The sequence below is a fragment of the Pungitius pungitius genome, chromosome 12 (assembly GCF_949316345.1).
Source record: "Pungitius pungitius chromosome 12, fPunPun2.1, whole genome shotgun sequence".
NCBI lineage: Eukaryota > Metazoa > Chordata > Actinopteri > Perciformes > Gasterosteidae > Pungitius > Pungitius pungitius.
In genome coordinates this window covers 8540326-8550250 of record NC_084911.1, presented here as the reverse complement: position 1 = coordinate 8550250, position 9925 = coordinate 8540326, and the positions used below count along the sequence as shown (strand labels likewise).

General features: G+C 46.4%; 1 protein-coding gene across 6 annotated transcripts in view; it reads right to left on the bottom strand.

Annotated features, from left to right (window-relative positions):
• Nucleotides 1-1417: 1417 nt before the first annotated feature.
• The window catches only part of tfap4 (transcription factor AP-4 (activating enhancer binding protein 4)), a 16614-nt gene continuing 8106 nt past the window's right edge, over nt 1418-9925 (bottom strand). For 2 of the 6 annotated variants that reach the window (XM_037475486.2, XM_037475484.2), the window contains exons 2-7: nt 6895-7069; nt 6685-6783; nt 6420-6590; nt 6165-6308; nt 4480-4647; nt 1418-4367 (exon numbers count right to left, since the gene is read on the bottom strand). In XM_037475486.2, the coding sequence (XP_037331383.1) occupies nt 4206-4367; nt 4480-4647; nt 6165-6308; nt 6420-6590; nt 6685-6783; nt 6895-6978 (828 nt within the window). In that variant the 5' untranslated portion in view covers nt 6979-7069 and the 3' untranslated portion in view covers nt 1418-4205. The other 4 variants (XM_037475482.2, XM_037475483.2, XM_037475487.2 and 1 more) reach the window with 4 other exon arrangements.

Here is a 9925-nt window from a genome sequence, read left to right as displayed (position 1 = left end):
CAGGATCACACAACTTCACTCGGACAATGATTTAAAGAGATTATGTTTCAGAGTATACGTTTTCGATATAATGGTTAGCTGCTTTAAATCTTTGTGCTGAATTAGGCTACTTGATCCAGCTTTGTCCTTCTCATCCAACTCTTAGCAACAATGGGAATATGAATGTTGAACTTTTCTTTTAATAGTCTCCTAACCCTTGAACTCCTTATACACGTTGTAATGCATAAGCAGCTTCTTTGAAACACAAATTATGTAAAAATGATCCTTAATTAGATCGTTTGAGAGCAGATTATAATGTATGACTGGAACATATAGGCCTTCAAGGTCTACCTAGAATCCCCAACACAAATTAACACTCGGCACATTACTGCTTTATCACACCCAAGCAGAAAGTCCAGGGTGAACAAAATCTCACCATTCCTTGGGAATTAACATTTTAACCGTAAATGAATCCGAAAATATGGCAGGCGTTTTTTTACTCATGTTCATCCAACGTCCCAACAATACACTGCCTGCACAAGAACTTCCCTGATCGCAATAAACTTGATAAATTCTTATTCTCAGCCATTTCATTAATATTTTGTTTATTAAAGATGACTGACAGACTCTGGCATGATTTGCGGTCTTTTTATTACAATGTTTGCTGTGGCTTTGATGCCACTGTCACTGCGATCGAAATCAAGATTTTATTTTATCCGCATTAGTGCAGACACACAGCTATAGTCTATGAGACAAAGATAACTCTTTGACCGATAGGAAGTACACCGTGCTGCGCCTTTGCTCAACAAGGCAAATTACAGTTGAGCTTTGGATGTTTGTCTAAAAAAATACAAAAAAAGCAGCCACCTAAATACCTCACATAGATTTGCTATTTGCTCCATGTCCCACCGGCGCAAGAACATAATAATAATACAGTCAAATATTTAGTTTTTGGACACTATGTCTATGCTGACTTACGGTCATTGCACATCGCTACAATATGCAAACATTTTTTAAATGATTGAGCCTCTGTGGACACAGAAAACCAAGTTATTTCAGAATGAACGTGTCAGGGTGTGAACAAGAGGCCTGGAATGAATGAACTCGTGTCAGGGGATGATGGCAGGAGATGCCACCTACTGTCACCAGAGTACACTTTAGCTGTCACACATAAGGTGGACGATCTTAAATTAGCAATGAGCTGTCAAGCAAGAGAGGCACTGGGAGGGTGGGGGGGGGGGGGGCTTCACAACACCGGCCACCAATCGGGAATCGACACTTGTACATCAACTGCAATGTTTGAGTGACGGCCAACCGAAACTAGAAATGAGACTAATTCAGCTGGTTTTATAGCATCACGGTGCCATAAAAACGCCAAAGAAGAGTCACTATTAGGAATAAAATACTCATACAGAGAAAAGACACACAGTTGGCCCAATTCATAAAAAACAAAGTACAAACTTTATTATTCTCTTTACAAAGGCACAAGCCTCTTTATCCCCAAACCGTTTCTCTTAAGAACAAAAACAGCCAACAAAATAGCTTCTTGACAACCAATATGCACTGACAGGTCTAAAAACAAAAAAAAAGAGTTACAGTTAAGACAAAAGGAGAGGGAGAGGAGGGAGCTGTGAAATGCGAAGGGACACAAGAGATATTGACAGTTGATAAACAAAGGGAGCATGAACAAAATGAGAGGAGCAAACTGGATGTTGGAGGGAAAGGGGGATACACAGCGGTGTGGCTTTTACTCAAAACCCTAAAAGAGCTTCAGCGGAGGAGATGCCCCTTTACATAAATGAAAGAGGCGCACTCCAGTACATTACAGTAAGTGCTTTGTAATCATAACCTGGTTTAATGATCCCGGTGCCCACCCTACTCATCTGACAAGTGGATATGTCACGTTTCCTGAAACACCGATGGAACAAAACAGCTCTGGGATTCAGCAGAAAATGATCAAACGCAGATACTCAGAGGAAAGGACAATAAATCACAAGGCTCTACAAAAAAAAAGCATCGCTCGCGAGTCACATTTTCCATATTCAGCACTCCGCCGCCTCTAGTGATAAGTACTGGGAAGATGTCCCATGATTTGCCTTCACTTTCAGTGCAGCAGGCATCAACATTTCTGACATACATCACGATAGATGAGTTGGCGTTCAAATGAACACGTTATCTGTCCAGCAGTCAAAGCTCCATCTATGTATTGATCCAGAAGACTCCAATGATGAAAAGCGCTAAATGTAACTGATATCTAAATTGATCAGGTTTTCACTTGAACCCAACATGGAAACATTTGGGAAATGATACGGAATGTCAACATTTGATTGTGGATTTCTTTCACCACACATCTGGCTTTAATAGTGCACATGAAGGGGGCGCGGATCTAACTGTAAATCCAAGCAGGTACAGCCTGTATTTTTGAATAGTCCCGGAGAAAACTACATAAGAAGAGCTTGAATGTATTAGTACAACAGATCACCTATTGAAATTTATGGCAAACAAAATAAAACATAGAACAATTGACAAAATAAAGTGGGAATATATGTTCCTACTAACCAGGTTGTTTACAAGCCTGTTTGGAGAGTGTGGGCTGGGGCTGGGGCTGGGGGGGGCGGGGGGGGAGGGGGGGAACCGGAGGGACTCCAGCGACCACCAACCAGCCGCGGTTCAAGTGTTCAGGTCCATCTCTCAGGCCCCGGAGGCTGTGTTGCGGCTGGCTTCACAGCGCCTCCCTGCACCCAGGGGATCACTAGTAAGGCAAGTGGCCTCTTATTGTCAGCCTGTCGAGCCCCACTTCCAGGCAGGAACATTTAAAAGAACAATCCAGAACAGAAACGCGTTAAATGGCACACTGGACGAAAAGCGCGCATAATGGGAATAGATGCATAGAGCGCGTGTGACCAACCACCGTCGCCTCCGTAGCACATTCAAACCACTCCACCGGGATCTTTCCTTGTATTTCAGTTAGAGTCTGCATTGACAGATTTCCCGACTTTGGGCAAAGAAACTCCACTGCAGCGGGCTGCCTGAACCAAGCCTTTACGATTGCGCATACGAGTGATTGTGTACGGGTCACGTTTGTGTGAGTGTCGTGTGCACGTGTGTGCGCAGGTCTGCCTTGGCTCCAAGGCAAACGCGGTGCTGTCGCAGACTGCCAGAGTCTGGGACGCCGCCCTGCGCACACACACACACAAAATCACTCAAATGTACCCACAGATTAGCTTGCTTAACAAGCGAGGTGCTTTTAAAATTTAAGAGGGGAGGGTTTTTTTTTTAAGGACAGGGCACTGATCATTTTGTCAGGCAATGAGTATAAAAGAAGAACATGCCTATTACATATGTGGGATTACTGGGAACCCAGCCCAGTAAGGAAATGGCAAAAAAAACAACAACAACAAAAACACCTGTAAGCGCACTTTCTCCTTCCAATCTTTGCTGTACCTTTTTTTGTGAGCACCAGTAACCCATGAAAACAGCTCTTTAATTCCCATTGATTTTGTGCGTTTTTTGTTTTTCCTTCTCTTCAGTACAATCACTTTAAGTTGCTGGATATGGGAGCTTTAAAAAAAAACCAAAAAAACATGAAAAAGTAGACTTCATAGGAGTAAAACGACATTTTCTTTCATCCAGTTTAAACGGTGGAACTTTGAAACAGTCTTGTTGATTCACAGTGTCTGTCCAAACACCTCAGAGAACCTTTAAAGGATCCAAAACCAAAATGCTCCGGTGTTTGGTGGGGATGACGCCACACTGTTAGGCTCTTTTTCTCTTTTTTTTGTGTTTTTGGTGAATTAGTCACATGACTTCAGGGCTTAATACATGTTAATCGTGACGTTTAGCAGACACTCTACTACGCCAGAATGGCGGGTCATTGTGGATCAGTCAGTGAAGTAGTTTCTCTGAGAACCTCTCTACAGATTAATGAAGAGAGATGGGTTTAAGTGTATGAAACAGCGGGGTCTTTAGGATAATCAGAAAAAGACAATAAAGAGATTTGCATGTATGAGTGTAAACCTATTTGGGCTGCCCTATCCCAACCAAAACATGTGAGTGGATCGAAAATAAAAAATGATAAAAAAACTGCTTCAATTCCCTACCAGCCCCTATTAATGTCCACTAGAGTGCTGTGGGTTTGAAGCCTCCTGCACCCACGGTCCGCCTGGGCCTTTTGTGTGTACGTGTGTGTGTGTGTGTGTGTGCGCGAGTATACGGCGTGCGAGAGCTCAGGGCAGTGAGCAGTCGTTGGGCCCGTCGCTGTTGGATCCCGTGTCTGATCCCGTTGCGTCGGAGAGGACACAACCCGGAGTGACAATGACCGCCGGCCGCTGCTCCTCCTCGCCGGCGCCTCCCTTCCCCTGGGTGGTGCCCTCGATGTGCTGGATCGCCTGGAGACAGAGGGCAGGTGGTGTCAGTGACGGCGGCGCCCTCTGGTGTCCAGATTTGGAAAAACAATTCCACCTGAAATGGCTCGGGCGAGACCCGCTCTCGTCCGCTTACTTGAACGATGGTGTCCAGGTTCTGTCGAGATGTGGACACTGTGTTGATGACGGATGTCGGGCCCATGGTGACCACGGTGACATGATGAGGCGGGGCGGGTGGACCAGGTGCGGGGACGATGACTGTGGCGTGGTGTGTGGGCGCAGGCGGGGTCGCCGGAGCCAGCATCTGGTGGAAAAGAAGAATTACACAATATTCTAATGTCACCACTACACTGTGATAATAAATGGTCAAGTTGAATTGTAAAGTGCAGTTAAATGGAGAGAAAACCTAATATAAATATATATAACATAGAAATACATACTTGCTTTAACGGTGCACATAGAGCAGGCACTATATTACACAATGAATGGAGAATAGAGCTGTCATCATACTAATATTAACCAGGCCTGATGCTATGAATCTCTCACCAACCTAATCTCTGCCGTTTGGGATGTTTCACGCGAGTGTTTTGAGCCGCCTCATTTTTCCCTGGAAAGTCAATGGTGCTCAGATTTTTCATGAGTGCTCTGCTGACTCGTTGTGCTTTTAAAGGTGCTCGTACTTATTACTATACAGGATGTAGTGATCAACTTGAACACAAACATAAATCTCAATTTCATCACAAAAAAAGAAGAAAAAAAACTTTAAAACATCCGAATGCTTTTTTGATTAAAGATTCAATGTATTTTTAGTTTCTTTTCTATCAATACGACGAAGGTCAAATGTGATGTTAGAACATATCAAGCTTTTAGTGTTTATGTATTATCTGTTTCTAACAAAAAAGAAGATATATTTGAGTAATTCTAAATATCCCCATCTCCTTGTAAATGAGCGTAACTTTGTCGGTTTTACAGTGATATTGATTTGAGGTCAAATGGCTGAGATCCGCTTGGCCAGAAACAAAGTCTCTTATGCAGAGTCGATAATCACACCGGTGGCGGGTGGGCAGACAGCATACGGGTCGGTCTCCCGAAACAGGAAACCGCGGCTAAAAAAGTACCCGCGATGTGCTCGTTTCAACACTGCGGGTGAGTCTCCCTACGCGGTGGCGCCTGGCACACTGGGAGATGAGCACAGGTACGGGCGTGGAAGGTTTTTAAGATGCTTCAATCAATTTTACAGCTACACACGGGAGGAAGGAGAAGGATTATGGTTCCAGCTTATAATTAAACAGTGAATTTAAAAACATTTCGAATGGGTTGTCCGCAACGATGACAAAATCTTGAAAGTAAAACGTATTTTTTCCTCTTTCAAACAGAGGAAGTTGTACGTTTCAGATTTGTTTTCGAACCACTTCGCCGTCCTTGTTACAAATTGAGACGTGATTTCGTTTGCTTAATGCAACAAGACATAAGCCCATCAAAACTCAAATGGTTCTTTGTTCTGCCATCCATGGACAGATTTAGCGATGTGTTTGTAGAATGCAACTGAAACTGTTCAAGGACTAAACATTGGGAATGACCCTGTGTTTTCCCCATTCAGGGCTACAATAGGAACAATATAAGGTGGTAACACACCCATCCATGAAGACATGAAAAAAAACATTTTAATATAATATCCTGTTCCATTGGTGCCTGCAACATGAAAGCATGAAAAGCGCACTCTGGAGATTTTGTTGTTTGGTTACAATCATTTAAACGTATCGGACTAATCCGCAAAAGCATTTATGCCCCGTCAGCGATATACATGCAAACGTTTCCAACCTGCGGGCTGTGGGCCGGAGTACGGTCCATCTCCAGCTGCTTGTTCTGCTGCAGGCGCACCAGGCCCGGGCTCCGGGGCTCCTGGACCTGATGGGCGATCGCCTTCCGTTTCCGTGGGTACAGCTGCTCTTCCAGGGAACGCAGCTGACACGCACAGCAGGAGACGACGGGGGGGGGGGGGGGGGGGGGTTAGCCTCTGCGCTTGTGTGGACACAGACCTTTAGGGTCGCCACATGTTGCGTCGGTTGCTTTTACCTGATCCTCCAGCGTCCTCCTGACGGACCGCTCTTTCTCCAGCTGCTGCCTTAGCTCGCTCACATCCCTCCTCAGGTCCTCCGTCTTCTCCTCCTCCAGGATGTCCGGTGAGCCAATCCCTTCGTCCTTCTCCTCCACGCGCCTCCTCTTAGGGGAGGAACCGCTCAACTCCTGGGGAGAGCAAACGGAAATTTGATACACACGTGTTTGATGAACACTTGAAATGAAGCCCCCTGACCGACAGGAAGTCCTGGTGGGGCCTTACTTGTATGATTCGTTTGAGCTGGCTGTTCTGCTGCAGCAGACGCGTCTTCTCCTGCTCCAGAGTGAAAATGTACTCTGCGGTTTGTTGGAGGATGGCAGCCTGGGGTAACGGGAAGAAGAGGAAGAAGAAGAAGAAGCAGCAGCGTGTGAGGGGTTTGTTGTGAAGGTGCGCGCAGCCCACCACCTCGTTCGGACCGCTCCTGTGACCCACCTTACTCACCTTGCTGAGCTTCTCTCCGTCGCTGTGTGGGATGAGTGTTTTGAGGGACTGGAACCCAGAATTGATGCTCTGCATACGACGACGCTCGTTGCTGTTAGCGATCTCTCTGCGAATTCGCCTCTCCTGGTCCCGGGCTGTTTCGGGGGTCAGAGGAATGTTGGCCAGACTACAGAAGGGGGGGGGGGGGGGGGGAGCAGTTAGTTAGTAATAAAAGGAATACAAATTTGAAAAAAGAAATAGTGAACTTTAGCCCTAATCCAACGACAGCAAGGGCTAGAATGTTATAAAACCATCGCTCCTGTCCTGTGCAACACGTCGTGGGACATCGGTCAAAGCCACAGTCGATTTTAATATGTCTGCCAGCGTTTTCACTCTGTGATTCTGAGGGTCGAATCGTCACTATTTTATCTAAATAACTATGTTCCAAACAAATAAAAAATTGCAGGTTGTCTTATCTTTAAAACACACATCACAGTTGTATTGTGATTTACAGACCACTTGATATTGAAAATGTAAAACAACAGAAAGCAGAATAGACCAAGAAGTGCAAGATCCATTCTTGCTGCACACTCAACACAGCTTAATTTGACTTTTGAAAGGGAGTGTAAATGTTTGGTGCCATTGGAGCAGTAGTAATGTTCCACAAGACAACTTACAAAAGTACGGAAGGGTCTTTACTGTGGCCCCAATGCCTACAACTCCAGTTAAGATGTAATTAGAGCATAATTGAGCCTGCTAATATTTCACCCCGTTTAAGCTGTGGGGAAAAGACATAATATGCTGCAATTCAGTTGAGTGGAAATGTTAAGCCGACTTCCTCTAGCGTACTCTATCCAGCTCAGTATCTCTGGGACCCTCTTTAGCCAAGCTCTTATCTGTACTGACTCAGCTGCCTCTGTGCAAACACTGAAAACAATTGCATAGAAAAAGGCTGTGTACACACACACACACACACACACAGTCATACACACACATAAATACATACATGCACACACAGACACACACACTTTTAAACACTGCAGCGGCATATGCAGCAAACACATCCTCTGGCAAAACATGAGCAACTTGGCCGACGCTTCAACAAATCACAGAAACCACTAAAGGGCCGCGTGGGTTTGTGTGGATGAAAGCTTCAAACAGGAGGTCACGTGCCAGATGACTATATGGTACTAAACTGATCAAAACAAATCAGATGACAAAGTATATTTATAAAGCAACACACGTTTTTTTCGAGCAAATTAGCCAAGGGTAGATTGTAGATTATTGTGTAGCAATTCTCGACGGATTAAAAATGACGAATTAAGTCAAATGTGTTTTTTATTTTAAAAGGACTACATCTCCCACAATGCTCGCTTCATTCCCAACAGCCACCAGCAACAGATCCCTCCGCCTCCCTCTTCAAAGAGAGCTGCGGACGTATTGAAAGTCCTTCCGCGACATACACACCCCCTTATTAATAACACCACTTTTTTAATTCCCGCGCCTCCGCGCTACCGGACACTGGTAAAGAAATAGAAATACAGCCAAAAGGGTGAAATGAACCCCTTTCGTCATCCCGGTGCCTGACGCCACCTCCGCGCTTCCATGCAGACTCTCCGTGTCCTCCGCCATTATAACAATGCGGCAGGCAGCATGGCAGAGGTGCGGGATGAAAAGACGCAGTGGAGGCGCCTCGAAACGTGCGGACGTGACGCACAGAAACACCGCCGAAAACCACCGCCACCTCACGCGGGGGCGATTTTCGCGGCGGCTGCGCGTTTTCACGTTAGAGATTAATGGGAAAACGGCGCCATTAAGAGCGAAGAAACACCAGCCCAGCGCCGCCACCCCCCCCCACACACACACTTTGAGCTCAAGCCACAAGCATGGCCGCACTACCCACAATAACTTCTGTTCGCTCCGCGCGAAGACGGCGATCTGCACGGTGCGCGCGTGTATAAAACACGCCGCCGCACCGAACAACACTCGCTCGTGTGATCGTTCCGTCTCACGCGCCATTCGCGGTCACCTTTGGGTGCCACGGAGGGGGTAATTTGAGGATAAATAGAGCCGCGTTGCGCCCTGTAGCGGAGTAGTAACGTGGTGTGCATGGAACCACGTGGTTTATGTTTGTTAGGCACATACTACACCGATTTAGCAACAAAAATGTTGCGAACCAACAACACCGCGTGGGCGCTGGGGTGCGTGAGACGGATCCCACCCCCCCCCCCCCCCCCCCCCCTACACCCGCGATTCAATTTAGGGGTTTGAGGATAACGAATGTCCGCAGCTCCCCCGGTTGAGTGGGTCGTGTACACAATAACAGATCGGATCGAGCATGTTGCCCTCAACGCGAGTGCGTCTTCTCCAAAAACAGACGCGGAATACAAGCAGCGCGCCGGGAGCGAAGCACCAATATACACACCTACAAAGACCTCCGATCACTTCTTTCTCCGTTTTCCTGTAATGTTGAGGCACCTTCTGAGCTGGTACCACGAAATACTCCATGCTCTCCTCTCGCCAGTCTGCCACCCGCCCCCCCACCACCTCCTTATAAAAAAAAAGAAAGAAAAAACTCCGTTGGATAAAAGAGGGGGAAAATCCGACGTTAGAGATCAGAAACCCCGCGATCCCACCGGGGTTAAATCCTCAGGTAGCGCGTGGGTCCCGGCCTGCGTAATGTAGTAGTTTCAGGCTGCTGAGAGTTGTAATGTTACTTGACTTCCAGCTGATGGGGTTCCCTCGTTGTGTGTTGCGCTCTACCTCTCTCTCTCTCTCTCTTTCTCCCTCTCTCTCTCTCTCCCTCCCTCCCCTCTGCAGAAGTGTGCATGTGTGTGTGAGTGCGTGCGCGTGTATGCAGCTGATCTGGTGGCTTTCAAGGCGGGAAACAGCTGGTAAGAGTCACACTCGCATCCAAAAGCCTCCTTCCGCAAAGACGGGGGACTGCATGTAAACAAAGGACTATTTAGCGCATAAATACTCCGTCGACAAAGGGGCACACGTTAGGGGTAAAAAAAAGGGGGGGGGATATATGTCTGTAATA